The 23946-nt window shown below is 40.4% G+C and overlaps 1 protein-coding gene across 2 annotated transcripts in view; it reads left to right on the forward strand.

Moving 5' to 3' along the window:
* GHR (growth hormone receptor) overlaps positions 1–23946 on the forward strand; it is a 190908-nt gene that overhangs the window by 89438 nt on the left and 77524 nt on the right. For both annotated transcript variants that reach the window (XM_050946990.1, XM_050946991.1), the window contains exon 2: positions 15–95. In XM_050946990.1, coding sequence (XP_050802947.1) covers positions 26–95 — 70 coding nt within the window. In that variant the 5' untranslated portion in view covers positions 15–25. The remainder of the gene's footprint in view (positions 1–14; positions 96–23946) is intronic.

Consider the following 23946-nt stretch of genomic DNA (forward strand, 5'->3'; position numbering starts at 1 on the left):
TTTTATGATTGCAGAACCCAGAGGTATGGCTCTTCGGCAGCTGTTTCTTATTCTGGCACTGGTTTGTGCAAATGATTCTCTTTCTACAAGCGAAGGTGAGTTACTGAGTTTAACCATCTTTTGGCCATTGTTGGTGACGTCTGAGTTCCTTGGTCTCTGCAAAGTGTGTGCACTGCAGATTTTCTGAATAAGAAAATGTAGCTGTTATCTTTAAGGACATAGATGAGTTTAAGACAACGTTACAGTATAAAAGGTGAATTTAACATACAGCCAACGGCGCATGGCACTGGATGAGATGGAGTGGGATCAGTGTTTGTTTGATATCTACACATCCAAAGAGAAAATTACAAGTCAGTCTAAACCAAATTGTGCTGCTTGCAACTCAGGTTGGGAAACTAACTGAAACTTCCTGGGGGTATGTTTAGTTGCTGATTTAAGATTTCATGATTTAATAATCTTCACTTGTCTGAGATCAGGGCAGAGCTCTTTTAATCTTCTTTATCCTGATTCTTGAAATCCCACCCTGTGCTGATAGCATCTCTCTGGTAGAGATTATACAAGAATTCTACTTTTACAGAAAGAGCTCATTTTAATTTCATGATGCACTTAATGTTAAAATGACTAGAAGTAAGGAGGAAGCATTTACACGATGCAGATGCCAAGTTTAAAGCCAGCACCATATGAGCAAGCCGTACAAGTAATTCCAGTAGGGGAAACTACTGAGAATGGAGTAAAATCAGTATAAAAGGTCTGAAAGAGGACACAGGACTGTTGATATTGTTAACATTAACTGGCTAGACCATTCATTAAGTCAGGTTGGAGACCTTAATATAGGCTATGGGGAGGAACATATGATCCTCCCTCTCTATATGGGGTTTTAGGTCCAGTGGAACAACTCAGTACACAGATCTACTACCGCACCTCTGGCCTCCCACAGTTCAGCCTCTCCCCATCCCATTGTCTACACAGGTACGGATCTGTGGCAAGTTGGCACACTAGGGAGTGGGGGGAGGGGTACAGGAGAGAAGAGTATTTCATCCTGCTGAATTTTCTCTGCTGCTTCTCTCCTGCACAACCCACTGCTTTTGTGCCTTCTAGAGGTAATATGAAGACAACAGATTAAGCCCTTTGGGCCTGATCCCATACTCCTTCAGAATGAAAAATTCCCATTGACTTTCATGGGAATTTTATCTTGCATTAGACCTGTACAGTTGTTTGTCTCTCTAGGCTCATGCTTTACCATGACTGTTCTACCTTGTTGCCTTTGGAGAGCTCAGTAGACTGTCTATGATAGCTAAATATTTGCTCAGTTAAGATGAACAGGTGCCTGCCACTCCATGATAAGGCTTGGCAGGATTAGATTTTTGTTGGTAAACATCTGTTTAATCAAACACACACTCAAATTGATGAAAAAATATTTCCATCAATAATAGAAAATTTACAAATAGGCAAAATAAGAAATGCTGCTTGAGCACCTCTTAGGGTTAAGAATGTTTCCTTTGTATATGACAAGTACTACTGACACTTTATATTTTGTATCAGTGGTTAAAACTTTAACTTTAAAAATCTCAGTGTCTACTGTCATTCAATAATTACTGTTCCCCTCCTTTGTCTGACACCCCCCGTAACTTCCCACACCTGTGCAAATTTAAATTGATAAAAATAGAAAAATGCTCAAAACAAATATTAACTATCAAATGTATTAAAAAAAAAAAATTCTGTCAAGCCTATTTGTAACGAACCTCCAGAGACAGAGCTAAAGAACAGCTGCAAGACAGGCAGCTCCTTAAGGAGATGCCCCCTGACCTTCTAGCCAGAAAATGTCAAGCGATCAGTTTTCAGATGGTTCTTTTCCATAGAGCTTTTGACTTAACAAGACAAGAACCAAAGTTTTTTGGATAGGAAAACGCATGTAATTCCTTACTTTTATTTGAGCTAATCAGTAGCAATCAAATATAATATAATTACCCTGCTGTCATCTAGATATACTGTAAAATTCTCCTGAGCATATTTCTGACTCTTGCTGGTCAGGAAGCTTTCATTTTTCTTTGGCACTGGGTTGGCTGATTTTAGTTTTGTTTGGAGTTCTTCATTGCTTGTTTTGTTCAGGCGTGGTTGCTCTGTTTTGTATTTTTTACATTTGGTAGGCTGAGGCCAGCCAGCAAGGGAAGCAGCAGTGCTACTGTCACAAATGGTGGAGGGTGATAAATGTAATGTGCAGGAAAACTTTTACTTCTTTTGTAATTTAAAGCACCAAATTGCTATAGATATACTATAGAAGTTAGTAAAATAATGAATGTTGAAGGATAGCATCAGGGTTTTTTTTATCTGTACTGTATCTTATCAACTTTAAAGTGAAATTCACTTATGTGTAGAGAGCCAGCACAAGTCTCTATTAAATACTGTTAGGAAGGCTTGAAGTGGTGCCTCGCTCGTGGGCTGGCCTCCTGCACAGAGTAAATTTCACTCTTATATAGCATCTGTTACCAAAGAATGCAGGTGCTATTGAAAACTATTTAATTTTTTAGCATTCAGTGATGATGTAAGTTATTTCCTGGGCTTTCCTCCATTTTCTGTTTGCATGGATCAAACTTTTACAGTCCATTGAGTCTGCTTACCCAAGAGATTCTTTGAAAACAAACGTGCATATGTAAGGAAACGTAGGTCAGTGTGATAGTCGCTGATGTGTTTATTTTGCTACTCAAAATGGGCTGAAACCACTTTTTCTTTTTTTATGTCCTGTTCCATCGTGTGATACAGCCAAAAGAAAAGGCTCTTTATGACAAGACTTGATGGATATGACAAACAATTTTGTGGATAAAACTATGTCCTAAAACCTGTTTTCCTTTGGGTTCCACTTACAACATGCAGCAGTACTAACAGTAGCAAAATCTCCAAGCTGCTTCTTGGTCTGGGCAACACCCTAAGTTTGGGAAATCATTCTTTATTTTATTTTTCTTGGTGGACTATTAAGCAATGTAATAAGTATTGATTATTCCTTTCTAAAGGCCGAACTGTACAACAAAAATTAAAATGTCCCAGATTTTACTCCTTCTCCCCTCCCCATTGTCTAGATTTCACAATGGAGTAATTAATTGGCCATTTGAAATGCTGTAAAATTCACTCATTTAGACACAGTGGGTGCAGGAACTGACTGATGTCTCCCTCTCGGTTTATGGGTGTAAGAGGGTTCTCTGCTCTTCTGGCAGTTGAGATGTGGGCTAGCTGCATTGAGAGTTTTTCTGCAAATCTGTGTGCTGCATTCTAAACCAGACGGGCTCATTTTAGATTGTGGAACGTGCTGATCAAACAGATTCTCCCCTCAACTTGCTTTGTGAATTAAAGCACTTAAGGAGCAAGATGCATTTGTTTTGGTAAAAATACCAGTCTCTTTGCCATCTGAAAGTCATGAAACATGCACAACATAAGTAGAATTTAAGTCCTATTTTGAGGGCTAGAATGGGCTTAAGTGATGATTAGACCTTGGGCAGACTTTCTTCCCAAGGATGCATTTCACATGTCAAATATATGCCAGCACTTCTGAATTACACTAGAGCTGGGCAGAATGACAAGCAAAACAAACATAAGGGTACTGTACTTTGCTATTCTACTGCTGCTGTTTGTGATCTGTAGCTGTCAGCCAAAAGGTGATGGTAAAGTATGATGTCTGAAATCTGTCATTCATTGCAAAATGTTCAGAATATAAAGCTATCAAAATACAAAAGTGCCTGAAGTACATACACTGCAAGACAAGGAAAAGTGTGTGAATGTGAGTGGGTGCCTTTTTGTGCGTGCGGTTGTTAAAAACCAACAAGCATTTATTTAGATAGCAAGATGCTGTGTAAATGAATTGTGCCCATTTCCCCCCAGATCCTGCAATCTGCTCCACAGGGGTAGACCCTTATGCCCATCCTCATGAAGTGCCATTGAAATTAGTGGGGCTCCACACAGGTGCAAGGAGGGGTCTGCCTACTTCTTGGGACCATGAGAGCTTGTTTCTATACTGCAATGGAAACCCAGGGCTAGCAGAAATTGAGTTAGCAGACCCTGGGTTTGTTAACCTAGGACTTGAGCAATTACAGTGATGTGTAACGCCAGCATAGGAATTATTGAACCTTGCATCCCAACCTGGGGTCCAGCGTCTACATAGCTTTATGCAGACCCGAGTTCAACCATCCATGTCCTGGCTTCCTAGAGCCCTCCCAGAATGTGGCTGCTCTAGCCCTTTGTGATGCAGTCTGGAAAATCTTACCTGTTCACCAAACTTGACCAGAGGACAAAGAAAGTTGGCCCATGGGATTGTGGGATACATTTGGTGGATTCCCAGAGCACGAGTCCAGGAGTGCTGCATCTACACCACAAATCAATAGGGCTTGAACCCTGGGTCCCAGCTTTACTCAGGCTTGGACTCTTCATGCATGTGTGGTCCTGGAAAAGTGATGTAAGATAGCAAGCACCATTGTATCTGATTTGAAGTCAGTAGGAGCTGCAGGGGCACAGCACCTCACAGAATTGGTGCCACATGTGAACTGAGAGTGTTTGTACCTACAGACAATAATAATTAATTTCAGATGTACCGTAGTGCCTACTACTTGCTAGGCACATTCCAGGTACTCAAGAAGGATAATGCCTGTGCTGAAGATCTTACACTCTAGAGACAAATAAACAGAGGGTAGGGGACACTCTAGCGACAAACAGAGGGTGGGGGAAGCAGAACCACAGTAGGCAATTAAGGCATGTTCCCTGTGTGAGGAGCCTAAAATTAACTCTCAATGGGAACTGCGGAGCCGGCACTTGGGGTGTCGGCTGCAGGTGGGAGCCACGCACAGAGCCTCCCTGGCCACCCCTCTGTCTAAGAGCTGCTTCTATTGGCTGCTTCTCAGGAGCCGCGTCAGATCTTGTACCCTGGTCCACCCATTCATTGTCAGGGCTTGGTCCACCTCCCACTGAAGCCTTTTCATTTTCTACAGTGGGTGCAGGATCAGAGCTTCTGTGCAGTTTAGCTCCCATTCTTTCATTGTTAACAGCCTGGCTTGTAAACTACTTATGCTACCGTTAGTAGCCTGTCTCATGTGCTTACTCCATCAATGACTCAGAGAGACCTGAATTCAAATTGCAAATCACAAGTGAGAATGGTTTGGGGTTTCTCAAAATACAATCCTCCCTATGCAAAAAATATATAAAGTTGTAGTTGCTATGCAAACATTAAATAAAGGAGCCTGCCCTGTAAAACTGATGTCATAAAGACACAATGTGATTGGGGGTATAGAACGTAATGAGGGATGGATAGAGGAGAGAAGGGTCATAATAGTGTGACAGCAAGGTTTCAGTTACTAACAAATGTGGAGGCACCATGGATAAAACTTTCAAAGATGCCTAGGTCCCATTTTCATAACTAAGACACACAGGAGCTTAGGCCTAGGGTAGGCACCTAACTCCCATTGACATCATCTAAATATCCTTGGGGATCTGGGCACTAAGTCTGGTTTGAAGTCAATGAGATTTAGGCTCTTAGGTGCTTAGGAACCAACTTTTTAAAGCTAGTCAGGCACCTAACTTCCTTTAAAAACCTGGCCTGAGATCACTTTAGAAAATGGGACTTAAGAGCTCTCAGAAATTTTACCCTGTAGCTTTGTTTGTAGGTAATGAAGCAAATGAGCAAGAGGCTATGATGGTTTACTAACAGGTCACTTGCCTCACTGTTTTTTATTGTGTGATAATAGTCATGGCTCTAGTAAGACAGTAAGAGTTAATGTACATCTAATTTGGTTTATATTTTAGAAATTATAAATTAAAAATAACTTTGTATTAAATACTTACCTTAAAATATTTTGTTTTCATTATATGTGGCAACATCAAAAGAAATTTACCAAAAAATAAATTGTTGTAATTTTAAACTGCAGCAGTCACAGGTTGCAAACTGCTTACAAGGCAAGAATAATTTTGTAGGCTCACTTCTGCTGAACTATGGCAGTCTATCAAACAAGCCAGTATGCCTCAGATGAGGGAAAGGAAGAGAGGATTGGGAACTAGTCCCAGCTAGCGGAACAACACATCAGCTTGAGTGGTTCCAAATACAATCTTTTCCCAGTGGAAAAGAGGCCAGGCACATCCTGTTCTGTTTAGATTCTGGAATAAACTTTGATCCAGTAATAACTCCAGCTATGCTGCCTTGTAATGTTAATTTGCCAACCTGAACATGTGTAAAAAGTCATTCATGATTAATAAAAGCAAAACAAAACCATATTTGAATATGTTCACATACAGAGCTGTAGTCTTTACTGGCCTCCCCACCACACACACACACCAAGTCTGGGGTCATTTGGATATTTGGGTCCAGCCTTTTCATTGGGGCCTACTTGTTTGAATTAAAATAAAATACATGACCCCTCTCCTCTGTTTTAGGAGATCTGCAGGATTAGACCACAAAGGATGAGATTTTTCAAAGTGCTCAACACTGGTCTAACTTCATTGCATGTAATGGAAGCAGAGTTAGGCCATTGCTGAGCACTTTAGAAAATCCCACCCATGTAATGTGTGGAAATCAACCAACCATTGTTCACATAGGCGACCTTGCAATTCTTAGGCACATGGAAAACTTTAAAATCCAGAACTGAGCTTTCTTCTCTTTGAGAGCTTTAATAATGATCAAATCTCTGAAGTCTATTGTCTTGGGGCCTTTTTTCATAAATAAAGAAAAACCTGTAATTTACTGTACCAACTTTGTGTTCTGAGCCCATGTTAATGGGCATTGTATGATTTGGTATTTGTATAGTAGCCTTAATTCACAACATACAATTCAGTATTTCCAACAAAACCATTCTACTGTATGCTGTGAATGTGCATTAAAAGCAGTACCCTTTCTCTTTCTCTATTATGGACGTGTAGTATGGAATGTATTTCGTAGTGTTGGTGTAGTCATTCTTAAAAGGCATTCCACTATACAGCATGCTCTAGACTGGCAACCATTTTTACAGTGTGCAGTTGCACAGAATGGACCCATCATAGCTGACAAACTCCCAGCCAAAATGTATAATTAATGCATATTTGCTTGAGCTACCTTTCAGCTCTTGGTACTCCAGGCATTTCATTAAATATTAGTCTCCTGAAAAGAGAAATTGCTTGCAAAGCTTCATGTAAACAATCTAGCCAAGTTTAACTGAAATAAAATCAGAATCAGCAGCATTTCTCATTAAGCAATTTTCTTATACAACAACGACATAAATGGACATGTCAGATTTTCTCCTAAGAAACATGAAGTGTCTGGGGGCGGTGGCTTTTTTTTGCCAGGTTTGAGCTTGGAATGATTTAGTTCTCTAAAAGCTTTTGTGGTTTTATGACAGAAGTGTTGACAACCATAAACAGAGGGACCCCGCTGTGTGAGGCTGTAATAAATAAGAGGAGTATTTCAGACAAGGAAGTAGGGACGAAGTCTGGACTTAGAAACACAAACACAACTTCTGGTGTACTCACATGGAATTGTGTATTTGTATATGAGAAATTTACTATGTAGTACAAGTAGGATTTGCTGATATTTAATTCTCTCTGATGCAGTAAAGCCATCTCACTATATGGGAGCCAGGCATATTAATCATAGCCTTGATACTATAGCAGTTGGCACTTTAATAGATAACACATAATCCCTCTAAACTTGATTTTAGGTTAATATGCTAAGTGCTTTGTTTAAACACAGCAACAGGCTTACCCCTCTTCAGCAAAGCACTTAAACTTACGCTTTAAAGTTCATCACGTTCTAAGTGTTTGGCAGAACTGGAGCTTCTAACTTGAGATAAGGATGTAATCCAAGGGCTCTTTGATAAAACATACAAAAAAAACCTGATGTTACAACACAGGTTTTTGACCACCCAAATTATTCTAGCTGTTGTACTTGGAGTGGCAGTGTTTTTGAAGATATAAAATAAGTGCCATTATTCTAGTTGTATTTTGCTAAAGAGCTACTTAACACTGATTGAAACAGTCGTGTCTTATTTTTTAGATCAAAGTGTCTCCCTTTTGTGTTATAATAAAACAGCTTGACTCTTTCAACAAGAAAAGAAGGTAAGAGCTCAGTGTACTAATTAGAGCTCTTTTAATTATCCTAGAAAAATTATTCTAGGCTAACATGAAAATATTGTAAACAACCATTCCTCTAATTAATGCATTGAGTTCTTACCACCTTTTCTTCATTCTGGGACGTTTCACTGAAACACAAATTTTGATCTAAAAATAGCACTGATTGAAACATCTGAAGTAGCAGCTGCTCTGAGTGATTTTAAAAAAAAATATAAAGATAATTTGATAGTCACAATATTCTATTTCATATGTTCTCATTATGGCGCCATGTTACATGACAGGTCATTATGAACTATGTTTTAAGAAAGGTCATTATGAACTACTACTACTGGCATGTCATGAAATAATGTCAAAAACTTATTTAAAAATCAAAACAATTGTTTTGAAAAGAAACTTTTCCAAAACAAAACTTTTGAAACATTTTTTTTCAGAATATCCATTTCTTGAAACTTTGAAGATAGTTGGTTTTGTTCTAAATCAAAATTAAAACAGAATTTGAAATGTCAACATTTCTTGCCAAACAAATTCCAATTTTCTACATTTCCTACTAAAACTTGGTTAATGTAGGAAATGCTTTCTAGAATTGTGTGTAGTGCACAACTGCAACAGAATCCAATGTACAGAAAAGACAAGGGAAATAAGATGTCTGGTCTTCTCCCACAGAAACAAATGTCTGGATTAGCACCTTCCAGGCTGCTGAGCTCACCAGATTTAATGCTGAATACTATTCTCTCTTGTAGCTGAACCTAGTTTTGGCAGATTCTATGAACAGAATTTTATGACTGTGATGTTGAGCAAACCAATGCTGACTTGAAATGATTGGTGATTCAGGCAAAAGAATAACTAAATCAGAGAATTCAGTGCATCCCAATGTCTGTTTGGGTGCTACTATGTAAGTGCCAGGCTTGTGTTAATTTTACCAGTATGCCCTATTAAGAGACTTTGTCCATTGCATGAAGTCATCTCTCCTTTGAGAACCCTGCTCTTGGAAAATGTATTTCACCTGTATTGTGTGAGCTTTTAAATGTGGGGGCTCTCATTTAAAAAATATCCATAATTAGGTATCTAGCCTGATTAAGTGCTGAGCACCCAGGAACTCCTATGTAAGTTGTTGTGGCACGGTTAGTAAATTTGAAAAAACAGGTCATTTATCTGTCTGTCTTAGGTCCTTGTATGGTCCCCATCACTATGGTAGCAGAGCACCAGAGGCAGATTACAGTTTTGTGGGGCCCTGGATCACAGCAAGTGGGGAACCCTTCCACTTGTGGTCCCCCTTGCTTCCCCTTCCATGCTCCTGCTGGATAGGGGGTTGGGATGGGCGGGTGCTGGGCGGGCAGAGCAGGTCAAACCCCCACATCCCTGACAGCAGTGCCGGGTGGGCAGAGTGGGGCAGGCCCCAGCGCCCTGACTCCACTCCCAGGCAGGATTGGGGTTGTCCATTTTTCTGGGGTGTCCCCAATTGGCCAGAGCCCCTGGGCTCAGGCCCCATTGGCCCAGTGGCTAATCCACCACTGCTGAGCTTCTCAGTCTTTAATGTAGTTACCTCCTAACAGCTCTGTGAGGTTGAGAAGAACAATTATCCCCCATTTTACAGAAGGGGAACTGACACACAGACTAAGGGACAGATTTTTAATGGTATTTAGGGAGCTCTCATATAGAAGGGCCCTATGCCTCTCAGAGCTGCCTCAGTTACTGAGCATGTGAAAGTCCCGTGCTCCTCTTGGACACCACCTTGCTAGACACCTTGTGGCATTCAGAGAGAGCACTTCTTCCTCAGTGGCATAAAGGTTTCTCCTCTCAACACCCAGCTGCAGTTCCAGAGGATGAAGAACGGGAATCCTCAAACCCAAATGGTAGTAATTATAGAGGAAGAAGCACATCTTTCTCCCTACTATATGCCAAGGTGGCTAGGAACCCAGAGGGGGGCAGAGGTAGGGGGTTCCCCACACTGAGAGGTCCTTTTTGCCCCTAAAAAGAGAACCAGGCTGGTGCATCTCTCCTCTCCTGCTTGCATAGTGCGCAGGATTACTCCTGCCCCAGGCTGTAGTAACTGCCGATCTCCCTACAACCCAAGAAAGAACGAGGGATAGGATAGGAATAGATAGCAGTTCTGCTCAGGGTGGGGGATCACTGCTTAGTGTTTCCTCGCTCACGAACGTGAACAGGCCCAGCAATGCAGTGGGGCGAGAGGTGTTGTGTTGCAGCTTGCTCTTTTTTATATCCTTTATAGAAAGTCCTATAAAATGTGATAACAACACCAAGCTCTTACACAGCACTTTTCATCACCTTAAAAGAAATAATAATCTTTTTAGAGTTTCATGAACCTTTCAGAAGGCTTTGTTTTCTGTTCTTACCAAAAATTCCCAGGTTTTACAACAGCTGTTGATTTTTATAGTTTTATTTTTTTACCTGAATTTTGGACCACTCAAGTATGTGAAAATACAGATTGTTACCAGTTATGTTAATCCCACATATTAAGTAGATGTGTTTCTTGATAAATTATTGTAAGTGTAAATGCAAGGTTTTCTGTTAAAGTAAGGCAGCATATTAGAAGACAAACATATATACACACCCCTCAATACTAAGTCTTTTAAAAAAGAAGTGCTGGAACTCCCAGCTCTAAGCAAGCTGCCATCTATCCTTCCAGAGCATGGAGCCAGGTCAGAAGTTCTTACTTTTCTCTATTTGTTGCTTTTTTTTTTCTCTTTTCCCATCCCCCTATATTTACCCTAATATTTACCCAGAAAATGGTAACAATTTTTTTATCATTTTTCACCTGTTTTTTATTTTTGTAAAACAACATTCCTGTAAAATTTAAAAAAAATAAAAACGAAAAATGAAGACCTTGACCATCCTATAACTTAATAGACAATTTTATCCCTGAATACAGAATGTTTATTATGATGCTTCAAAAATCCTGTAGCGTCAATGATATCTACAGATCTGTATTTTCTGTAGAATCCTCTTTTATTCCTATTAAGTTCTGTAGGAATTAAGCCCTAGGCCAAGGATTGAAGACTAGGTTGGCTTCATGAAAACAGGAGATCTAGAAGTTTGTAGGCATAGAGTTTCCAAGACTTCACTGATGGAATATAGGGCTGGACTACAAAGGTACAACTGATTATTAAAAGGCAGAAGTCCATCCTGACTCCTGTCTTTTGTGATTAACTCTAGCAATCAACATTCTGAAATATATTCAGGAGGATTTATTGTAGTGCAGTATTTGTGATTCTGTATTAGGTCTATTCTTTCTTCTTTTTTTCTTCCCCCTCCACAGTACAAGCTTGATTTTAGAAATGGCGCTGACTCCACAGAATTCAGAGACAGAACCCAAGTTCCCCCAAAGTTCTGGGACATTTGGATCAAGGGTTTTCACTTGGGCTCATTTCTATTTAAATCAAAATATGGCCCTAACCCTGCGTTTTCCACTTTTCAGGAGACAAAGCGACTACGATAATAATATGTTCTGCTGGCACATTCTGCTCTAAAGTCGTGTTTGGCTTGAAAGGCACTTAGTGTCTGTCACTTACACCTTTTGCAAGAGACAGAACTGTGCTAGCATTCAACAAATGCCAGTCTGAAACATTTTCATATGAATATTGTGACAGACCCAGACCAGTAGGGTCCAGGAGTCTGATAGAGGGCAAATATACTGGTCACTGGATGAGTAGTTTTCTGTTCCCAGAGTGATCAGAGCAGGGGCTGCACTAGAGTAATCAGGAACCTGCTAGAACCAATTAAGGCAGACAGGCTGATTAGATCACCTGCAGCCAATCAAGGCAGGCTAATCAGGGCACCTGGGTTTAAAAAGGAGCTCACTCCAGTCAGGTGGGGAGGAGCCAGAGGAGAGGAAGTGTGTATGAGGAGCTGGGAGCAAGAGGCACACGGAGCTGAGAGTGAGAGGGTGTGCTGCTGGAGGACTAAGGAGTACAAGCGTTATCAGACACCAGGAGGAAGGTCCTGTGGTGAGGATAAAGAAGGTGTTTGGAGGAGGCCATGGGGAAGTAACCCAGGGAGTTGTAGCTGTCATGCAGCTGTTACAAGAGGCACTATAGACAGCTGCAATCCACAGGGCCCTGGGCTGGAATCTGGAGTAGAAGGCAGGCCCAGATTCCCTCCAAACCTCCCAACTCCTGATCAGACACAGGAAGAGTTGATCCAGACTGTGGGGAATATCACTAAGGTGAGCAAATCTGCCAATAAGCGCAGGACCCACCAAGGTAGAGGAGGAACTTTGTCACAATATACAAATTAGCATGATGCTCAATTTCATTACATCTTTTGAACTGATGTATTCTCATTTCACCATTGAAAACTAGGCATTGGAATACTGGCTGCAAAACATGTTATTTAACATGGCATTGTGAGTGCTAAAGAAGCTGATTACAGATAACTATTACATAGCACATATAAACATTCATAATTATTTAGTGGGAGTGGTAGCAATCAGTATAATATGTTTTTTCACAACTTTTGCTTTTTGGGCTAAAGTTTTCTTGTGTTGGTCTCTGCCTGGAGTTAAATAATTTTTCTGGAAATTTTAAGCAAGCATTTGTTCAGTCGATGGGCAGTGCAGAGGTGAGGGGGAAAAGATACACCATTACCAATTCCAAAAGTTCTTGGTACCTTTTTTTGAATGAGTCTACAATAGATATGACATGGTGAAGATGATGTAACTGAAAAGCATTTCTCTGAGGACTATGGTGAAATTTGGTTGTGATTTAAGTGAGGTGATTAAGTTATCTAAAATAAAAATAGAATTATATGATAGATTTAATCTGCAGGAAGGGAGATTTAGGTTAGATATTAGGAAAAACTTTCTAACTATAGGAGTAGCTGAGCTGTGGAATAGACTTCCAAGGGAAGTAGTGGAGTCCTCATCACTGGAAGTTTAAAAAAAAAATAAGTTGGACAAACACCTGTCGGGGATGGTCTAGGTTTGCTCGGTCCACAACGGTGAGAGGTGTGGGGAGTGGACTTGATGATTTCTCGAGGTCTCTTGCAGCCTTACATTTGTATGATTCTATGATTTTTCTGCTACTGAAGAGTCACCTGTGTAACCTCTTGCAGTACTGTGCACTGCCCTGTTTATGTTAGTGTAGGGGTAGGCAACCTATGGCACGTGTGCCAAAGGCGGCACGTGAGCTGATTTTCAGTGGCACTCACACTGCCCGGGTCCTGGCCACCGTCAGGGGGGCTCTGCATTTTAATTTAATTTTAAATGAAGCATAAACATTTTAAAAACCTTATTTACTTTACATACAATAGTTTCGTTATATATTATAGACTTATAGAAAGAGACCTTCTAAGAATGTTAAAATGTATGACTGGCATGTGAAACCTTAAATTAGAGTGAATAAATGAAGACTCAGCACACAACTTCTGAAAGGTTGCTGACCCCTGTGCTAGAGTTTTAGGAAAGCCATTTATATTAAAAAAGCAAAGTAAAATGTTCTTGCCCAACATAAATTAAGTATACGACCTAGAGTAATAGTGAAAATTTGCTGGCATCTACAGGTGACCTACATTTTCAGCCAAGTTCATTTAATTGTTAACTCACCCATCCTCTGAACTACAATTAAGGCAGCTTGTAATGAGCATGCACGTGCAGCTAAGTTGGCATTGTAGGTAATTGCCTCATCTATTCCAGCTGTGAATCTTTTTGTTCACCAGAGAAGCCTGTGCTCAACTCCAGAGCCCAGCACTTCCTGCTGTGAAGAAAAGTCAGCCCACTTCTTAGGGAAAATCACCTATATGTTGGGGGAACCTTTCAGGACCACAGGAGTAATGCATTGTTTGTGGGCTTGGTAACTCCCTTTCTGATATCTCTTCCCTTTCTTAATCAAGCCCGTTTGCACAACAGGCAGTCCTAAAAACTCATCAGGAAAACAAAGTAGCCATCTGGAACATGACCCATGGCTTTCATAGCTAGTAAAAAAGAGCCAAGAACTTCTAGAACCCCCTGCTAATGGGAAGAGTCAATATCTCCTTATAGGAGGGAAATCTCCCTCTCCCCTCCAAAGCATGCCATTATCCAGCCAGCATTTAAACCATCACTTGATGCAGCCTACTTTGCCATTTGGCACCCAGTATCCAACCTCCCATTCTTGAGCAAGCTAATTTAGAAAGGTCACACCCATCCCCACAGAGATACTTTCCTTATCATGAAGTTCTTCTAGTTACGCTTCAGGACAGGATATGGAGCAGAGAGAGTGCTGGTGGCATTTGATTTGGTTGCCCATGAAATCCTGCTGTCTTGTCTCAGAGGCACCACAGGGGTCGGCAACCTTTTGGAAGTGGTGTGCTGAGTCTTCATTTATTCACTCTAATTTAAGGTTTCGGTGCCAGTAATACATTTTAACATTTTTGAAGATCTTTCTATAAGTCTATAATATATAACTAAACTAGTGTTGTGTAACGTAAATAAGGTTTTTAAAATGTTTAAGAAGCTTCATTTAAAATTAAATTAAATCGCAGAGTCCCCCAGACCAGTGGCCAGGACCCGGCAGTGTGAGTGCCACTGAAAATCAGCACACATGCCATAGGTTGCCTACCCCTGCACTACAGGATCACACTGCGAGATGGCTTTGCTCATTCCTCTCAGGCTGCAGAGAAGTGTGTAGGGACACATGCTTCTCCAGAAGCCTCACCACTGGAGTTCCACCAGTTTCCATCACTCTCCCCATCCTGCTCAGCATCTATAAGCCAGCAGGAGAGATTGTGGAACAGAATGGACTAAATGCTAGCAACATGCAAATGACATGCTGACCCTACATCACTTCACATGAGATGCAGAGAATACCATCCCTCAGCTACCTGAGGGCTTGGCTGAGATTAGCCAAGGATGGATGAAAAGCAGCTGGCTGAAGCTGAATCCAGGAAAGACTGCAGTGATGCTAGTGGGCAAAGGAAAGCAGTAATTGGCTTATCCTTGCAACCTTCTGTGAGGTAGATGGATAGATATGTATTACCCCTTCTGAGGGAGTCTTATAGTTGAGTCTGTAATTCCACAAGACCAGCAAAATGAAATGGGAGTGATGTGGTGTGGCGAAACCCCATCATAGGCTGGAAAGGTGTGTGATGGAAGACACTCTTATATTCACACCCTATGGACTACTGTAATCTTTGTACATGGTGTGCCTTATGAGGTGTCATTTCAAAACTCCTAACTTGCTAATCAGTAATAGCCTGATGAAATGTGTGTCAATATCATATATGAAGTTATAAGATTCTCCTGTATGATAATGATAAGTTGGCAAACTGGTCTGTATGAACAAAGGAATGAGTGCTTGCCTTAATTTGCATTTAAACAATAAATAAAGTCATCAGTTAGAAAGGGAAAATGAAGGAAGCTCAAACAGGTGAGGGGAAAACACAGCAGGGAAAATCTTTCCACATAAATTCTTTGTCTCCTGGTTCTGAGCTGGAAATATTTTTCAGGAGGGAATCTGCAACTATAAAAAGGAGGGGCAAACATCCCAAAGCATTGTCTGTCTTCCTCCCACTTTCCCCCTACCCTTCCTATCACATTCTCTGCACCTAAGAAGAAAAAGGAAATATCAATTACTCATGTGGAGTCCTGGCCTGAAGAGTTTGGTCAGTAATCTCTCCTCAAGCATGTGATGAAAAATTTTGCTCGACTCTAATATAGTTTAATATTGGCTCTAGAAAGCATTTTATCTTTTTCTTGAAACCATTTCTGACTTCTATTGTTCATTACTTGTACTCACTTAAAATCTCTTTTTAGTTAAACTTATTTTACTGTTTCATCTGGTCTGGTATGTTTGTTAGTGTCTGGGTAACTTCATTGATCGTGGTAAGCTGTTGTACAGTATTCACTTAAAGGAATAAAACTTAATATTTCTGAACTGTCTGGGAGAGATCTGGACAGGGCAGGACAAACATTTCTGGGGGAAAAGTCCAGGACTGTGTGTTGGTATAACCACAGCTGGTGAAAGCTACGGTGTGACTGACTGGCAGGCTGCAGTTACTCAAACACATCTGGGAGTGGCCTGCATGCTGGTGGCTGGTTGCGAGCAGCGCAGGTTGGAAGCTACACCAACAAGGCATTGCAAAGCACCCCAAATTGGAGGACAGGAATGACGCAGCCCCCCACTGGTTTGGATTATACCCTGGAATGTCACAGTGGTTAATGGCCAATTAGTTTCATGCATTGCAGCTGGGCCATCACTAATTAGTTTCTTCTCAACTGGAGAGGCTGGCATGAAAGTCATGAGGTGATAACTTAATGGACACCTGGGCTTCATAAAAGGGAGAGAGTTCAGTCTGAAGGAAGAAACCACAAGGAGAAGGGAGAACAAGCACCTGAAAGACTCAATATGATGGTCCAGTGCTCAGTACCAGAGCTGGTGAGGAGATTACAGAGTAGCTGAGAAAAGAGATTGAAGACAGAGCCCCAAGGAAGGGCCGATTTGTTGAGAGACTTTGGACATTAGTGTGAGCTTTTGTTATCCTGAAAGGGATCTGAACTAGCAGCTCCTCAGCCAGAGGGCTGAATTGTGCCCAGGAGGGGTGTGGAGATGCAGACCCCTACGCTTTTGTGCCCTGATGCACTCTGTTGGTGAGTGTGCACTCTAAGGGCTGGCCTACACTGACACTATAAGTTGATCTAAGGCTAGTTCAGTTACGTAAGTTACATAACTCAAGTCGACATAAAACAGTGTCTACACCAATCTATGTCAATGAGAAAGCACTCTCCTGTCGACGTAACTTGCACTTCTCGGGGAGGTGGAGTACAGACATCGATGGGAGAGTGCTCTCCCATCAACTTAGCATGTCTTCACCAGACCCACTAAATTGACACCGCAGCAGTGCCGATTTAGCCAGTAGTGTAGACATGGCCTAACAGATGATCAAAGGGTATGAGTTTGCAGAGAAGCTAAATGATTTGCATTGTTCTTCAGCACAGGTTATTATGGAAATACACTGTACTTATCTATAGGTTCTCCTTAAAAGTAATGAAGATGAGCACTTTCAGAGGTGGGTCTGTAAAACACACACACACAAATCCCAGCAAATAGATGGAAGTCCAAAATTCTTAAGAAAAAAAAAGTACTCAACTGCTAGCAAAAGTATTAATTTGACATGGCTGCTGTGCTTGAGAACTATAATGTGGCCAATTACCTATTTTTAAGAAGTAGCTAAGTGATCTGGTAAACAAGCTGGGTAGCAATCAAATACTGCAATTGATAGGTGCCATAAGAACCTGAAGAGCAACTCTGTGTAGCTTGAAAGATTGTCTCTTTCCCCAACAGAAATTGGTCCAGTAAATGCTATTACCTCACCCACCTTGTCTATCTGGAGAGAGAGTGGCATTTTTCTTGTCAACTGTGGAGTTTTATCCAATGCATAGCGGCAAACTAGCAAGAATTTATCTTAAATTATCTCTCATTGAGATTAACATTGTGGTAGAAAAAAATGAATCTGATTCTTCTGTGCTGTGCTTTTCATTTAAAAACAAACAAACTCCTTTTTAGTCTTTGAGAGCCTGAAGAAAGCCAAAGCTAGTGTTTTTCTGGGCTGTAGAAATAAGAAATTTGTACACAAAGGCAGATCACCTACAAACTGCAGAATGAATAGAGCAGCTAAAATTTCACTTGATTGGCTGCCACCTCCCCACTTGAAAGCAAGAACAACAACAAACCAGTGTCCCCAACAACAAAGTCCATCAACAGAAAGCAGCGCTACAGAGAAAAGGTCACCAGCTAATTTCAGTACATTCCCTTGTATTCCCTCGAGAAGCATACATATTATAATACTTTGCAGCTCTATAGGTTTTACATATGAGGACCTCAAAATGGTTTGTGAATATTAATCAGGTCTTACAATGATCCTGGGAGGTGTGTAAATAAGCACAGACTCTTAAACTGAGCTCAGTAGCATTTTGTCCAAGGTTGTTCCTCTGGTGGATAGGGAATAGAACTGAAGAGACCTGGCTCCCAGTCCATTGTTAAATAGAGACATGAGAACTAAACACAAAACGAGATTACTGCATTGATCTTTTCTACCTCCATGGAGTAAGCTCATGGATTTAAAAAGATAACATATTTGTATCTGACCAGTTCAGTAAAATTCTATTATGCAGTCAATTATAGTTCATGTAATACTAGACCAATTTTTCAGACAGCTTGTCTTCAGACGAACATTGGATCCTTCTCCTCTTTGTTATAATAATGATAGTCCATAATGACGTCTTGTGATGTAGGCCAAAAGCACCCAAGCATTTCCTAGTTATTAGTGGCAGGCTGTGTGAGACTTTTAAATAGAGAATTTTTTTAAAAAAATACACATTTAGACCAACTTACAGGAAAAACAACTTTCTCCTTACTCTTGCTTGGTGTGTATCAAGACAAGGCTCAGGGGGTGCCTAGGGAGTGGAAAGTCCTCCATCTCTTCAGACTGGTACAGGAATTCCAGCTTTCTTGCAGCACTAGCATAGGAGATGTGTTTGGGAGAACTCGAATGCACTGAATTCCATCTAGCCTCATTTGGCCCACAGTCCCTAAGTGCAATTTAGCTCAGCCTCAAGATATAAGTAATTTTTGATGTATTTTGTTAATGGATGTGGTGGCTGCTCCCTGGCCAGTGTGAAGTAAGTCTGCTGGTCTGGTCTGTCTGTTTCCTAGAGAGCATGTGTGTCCATGTAACAGTTGACACTGACATTCTTAGTGGTAGTCTCAGCAAAAAGACCAAGGACTGATTGGGACACAGTGCTTTGAGAGACTTGAATGGAGTTGAGCATATTGGTAGGTGGAGTGGAAAGCTTGCACAGCCACTGACTATACTATACTTGTCTTGTGGTAAACAAGACAACTAAATGTCCAGAAAGGGCTGATGGTTTTGCAGTTAAGGCACTGGTCTGGAGTTGAGATAAGGGTGCAATTCCTGGGTCTGCCACAGAGTTTCCACAGTGTTTTGACAAATAATTTAATCTCTGTGCCTCAGCTACCCATCAGTGAATAGAGGATAACAATCTCCCATCTTACAGGGGTGCTTTGAGGATAAACTCATTAAAGTGTTTTGTGTTGCTCAGATACTGTGGAGATGGGACGATTTAAGTCCTAGGTAAAGAACTATAAATCTGGCATCTGTCAACAGCATTAGATTTGTTGTATAAAGTTAAATAGTTACATAACTGATAGCCCAGCTCCTCAGCTGGCATTTTCTTCAATCATTCTCTGCAAATATATGCATTTGTCGTTCATCTCTTCCCTCTCTCCCCATGATGGCGTATTCAAATTGAAATGTAAAAACAACCTGCAGCTTTAAGATTCTTGGCAGCCTCAGCAACATCTAACAATTTTCTTACTGGGCTGTTCAAGGAGTTAAGGATACCCAGAATGCTGCTTTCTGTTGCTGGCCTCCATTGGACACGTTGTGTGTTCCTCTTTTTGGTTTCAAGCTGGAAGGTGGCAGCCAGTAAACAGAAATTTTAGCTCTTCTTCCTTCTCCATTAGTTCCCCTATTTGCATCCTGGCTCCGGGTACTGTCTAGTCTGCTTGGACTTGGGGAAACACCATTTTAAATCCAGGAGACAAAGAAAAGTCATATACAAACAGAATCACTGAGTGTATAAGTGACGTTTTTACCACTGTGACCAAACCTACAGTCCTAATGATGACTTAAGGGAATGGTAATAGGATACATAGTCTTTCACTTCTAGTTCATCAATTAGAATCTACCCTTATAGTAGTAAAGGGCTAAAAATCATAACCATTTGAAAGCTTTTCGATAACTGTATGAAACCAGTTTACCTGAATCCATCAACTTTACATTCCTGAAACTATCACCTTTGTTAAATTCTCAGCAGAGGAAGCTGAGGACTTGTAGAAATCTAAGCACTCTGTCATCACTCGAGACAAGTAGTTCTCAAACTGGGGGTCATGAGTACGTGCATGAAACAGAGAGCAACTGCTATAAAATATATAATTTAAATCTAGCATTTTAGAAAATTACACACACCTTTCCGTCCTAATGTAGTGTATTTACTTCAAAGAGTACTGTAAACATATAATGCAGTGATCATTGTTCCTAAACACAAGATATTTATATTATCACCACTTTAAGGAAATTGGACTCTGGAGATTATAGTATCGTGTGCAGGTTTGTTGTCTTTACACTAAAAAGATGGGACTGGGACAACATTAGAGGGCTTCATTGTTCAGCAGCTGAAGAGCTGCATTAAACCACAGACCAATCAGAACACAGAGATCACCAAAAAAAGGAATTTATAATTTAACAGTCAGACCCAGACAGGGGCAGTATTGGGGGGGATATGTGGGGGATATAGACCCACCAAAATTTGCCTAAAACATACCTCATAGCCACCCCTCCCAGCACAAAGGTCAAACATGACGCAGAAGTAAGGATAGTGTGATATGGCATTGCCACCCTTAATTCTGCGCTGCTGCTGCTGGTGGTGCTGCCTTCAGAGCTGGACCCCCAGCCAGCAGCCATCACACTCCGGCTGCCCAGCTCTGAAGGGTAGTGCCTGCCACCAGCAGCAGCACAGAAATAAAAGTGGCAATGGGGCACTAAGTCTGCAGTGAAAAGTGATATTGACAAAGTTTCTTCATGCCCCTCTCCCAGTATTAAACAATAACTAGTTAAAGAGAGAACTTTTCTGCTTATAATAATTCGATAAAAATGTCTTTTAGTCCTAATTTGAAAGTGGTGAGAAAAGGTAATTTCATTTAAAACAATAGAGTTATAAGTTTAGCATTTAAAATAGTGTTAAATATAAAAAACATATTTAATTTATAAGGGAGGGGGCAGTCACACGCGAACGCTTATTGGCTGAAAGGGGTTGCCAGTACTAAAAGCTTGAGAACCATTGCTCTAGACGCAGTCTTCGCAAATCAAGTCTGAAGCACATTGGTGGAATATTATGGAGAAGGCTGCATTATTACTGCCTCTGCTGTACGTGGGCTTGGTTTAGTCAAAGAACATCAATAGTCAAGGTTGTCAGTTTAGCACCTCTTGTGAGCCAGTGACAACACCAATATTAGAACACAGTGCCTGGCTTTTAGTCCATTGTTCAAAACATTGGTCTAAACTGCAACTTCCTTATATATATCCTTGGTAGCTTTAAAAAAAGGAGTTGTACCCTCTGTCGAATCTGTTGCTCAAAACACCACCTATGGGAGGACGTGCTGCATGTTGATGTAACATCCAGAATAATGGAAGGGAAAAAACTTGCACCTCTTCCTCTAAATGAGTGACTGATGTGTCCCTTGTTTAATGAGATGGGGGAAGGAAGAGGTCAAGTTTTGTATATAGGTTTCCTTAGCAAACATTCTGTGGGGTGTGATTGATGTAGTAACATAAGGCCAGTTTTTAAAGGTACTTAGGTGCCTAAAGATGGAGAAAGGTACTTTTGAAAATCCCACTAGGTGCCTAACTCCCACACTCCTGCCCCCTCACTTAAAGAAATAAAGGGGCAACATCGCCTAGAAAAATCTTGTCCATAAAAAGGTTCAGAATTTTAAACGGACAAGTAACACCTTATAGTACTAAAGCTGAAATAAGGTAACAAGCACATTTTAATTTTTTTTTCTGTGTGCTTTTGTCAACACACTGCATGTTACCCAGTTTCACTGATTCCCTGTATCATAACTTATCAAGAGAGAAATTGAATAACTGGAAAGACATGAGCAGAAAACCCCTTTACAAAAGTGTTTATTCTTTTTAGAGGACTTTAAATAAAAGACCATATTTAAATACAGTGTAGTCAGAAAATTCAATTTGTTTTAAATTGACCTTTTTAAAAAATCAAGTTGACAGTGGCCCCTTAGTTTTTTTTTAATTTATCAGTAAAATATTAATGCTACAAATTTAAATACAGATCAAGAAATGAAGAAAGTTAATGTTCCCTTTGCAAAGGTAACCCATTTACCCTGTGTTACATATATTATTGATAACATTACCTTAAATTTATATGATAAATACAATGTGGACAACTTAGAACTTACATTGTTTTATTTTATTTCTCGAGTGCTATGTATTTAAATTATATCAACTATTTAAAATTATATAGTAGTATCATAACCTTAGTCCCAGATTTGGACCTTAGCGTCCAAAATATGGGGGTTAGCATGAAAACCTCCAAGCTTAGTTACCAGCTTGGACCTGGTACCTGCTGCCACCACCCAAAAAATTAGAGTGTTTTGGGGCACTCTGGTCCCCCTGAAAAACCTTCCCTGGGGACCCCAAGACCCAAATCCCTTGAGTCTCACAACAAAGGGAAATAATCCTTTTTCCCTTCCCCCCTCCAGGTGCTCCTGGAGAGATACACAGACACAAGCTCTGTGAAACTACACAGAGTGACTCCCCCTCTCTGCTTCCAGTCCTGGAAACAAAAAGTACTTTCCTATTCCCCCAGAGGGAATGCAAAATCAGGCTAGCAATCCAACACACAGATCTCCCCTTGATTTCTTCCTCCCACCAATTCCCTGGTGAGTACAGACTCAATTTCCCTGAAGTAAAGAAAAACTCCAACAGGTTTTAAAAGAAAGCTTTATATAAAAAGAAAGAAAAATACATACAAATATTCTCTCTGTATTAAGATGATACAACACAGGGTCAATTGCTTAAAAGAATATTGAATAAACAGCCTTATTCAAAAAGAATACAAATCAAAGCACTCCAGCACTTATATTCATGCAAATACCAAAGAAAAGAAACCATATAACTTACTATCTGATCTCTTTGTCCTTACACTTAGAAACAGAAGATTAGAAAGTAGAACTACTTCTCCAAAGCTCAGAGAAAGCAGGCAGACAGACAGAAGACTCCGACACACAATTCCCTCCACCCAGAGTTGAAAAAATCCGGTTTCCTGATTGGTCCTCTGGTCAGGTGCTTCAGGTGAAAGAGACATTAACCCTTAGCTATCTGTTTATGACAAGTAGTTACAGAATAGTGTTCATACATGTGGTATAATTTTAATCGTGACTGTAGAACCCTGGGCATAACTGGAGTTTTCTGATAATCCCTGACACTTAGTGGTGATGTAATTATGTGCGTGATGTGAAGTGTTTTCTTCTACGGTGTATAATACTTGGTATATAGGATAGTTGATTCTATACAAGTATATATTTTAGATGGCCCTATTTTAATCATTCCACTTACCTTTTGAAACATGAACAAAAATCTATAACAAAATAGACATCTCCATTGAGAAACAATTTTTTTAAAAGGCACTTGAAAGTGCTTTCAAAAACAAAATCTCTGCATTTAAAGTGAGTGCAAAATAATAGCTTGGATTTTGCTACATTTTTTTTCTGAATAAATACTGTGAGCTTTCACCATATTTAACTTAGACCTAAAGTTACCCTGTGCTGGAGCTTTTTTAAACTGTCTTCCTTTGCACATAGACAGTTTAAGTCCTTTGAACACAACTTGTTTCCCTTTGTTGTTTAAAGTTCAAATACGTTCTGTTGGCTTTTATAACCAGTGAGAATAATTTGCTACTCTAGATGTTTGCTGTAGTTGGTTCGCAAAGTGTAGTGAAACACAGTATACTAAATCTGTCTGGCATTAAAACAAAATCTGAGCAGATTTTTTCAATTTCTAACCATTTGACACAAGGATATGGGGGGAGGGCGGTGGCACAGGGTCTCTAAAGAAATTTGCTTGTTTAAAGGTGCAGTCCTGGAAGTAGAATTCCTTTTTATCCCTGGTGTAGCATGGGCACCCCTCCCCCGTCACTGCCAAATGCTTCAACCCTATTCTTGTGTGATCATCTTCCCTTCCTACAGGGTAGTTCCGGCTCCATGCCAAATCAACACTTGACCTTTTTTCTGTACTGCCAGCAAGAAAGGAAAGAGTTCTGTGGTTAAGGCAGTAGACAGT

The sequence above is a fragment of the Gopherus flavomarginatus genome, chromosome 3, assembly GCF_025201925.1.
Source record: "Gopherus flavomarginatus isolate rGopFla2 chromosome 3, rGopFla2.mat.asm, whole genome shotgun sequence".
NCBI lineage: Eukaryota > Metazoa > Chordata > Testudines > Testudinidae > Gopherus > Gopherus flavomarginatus.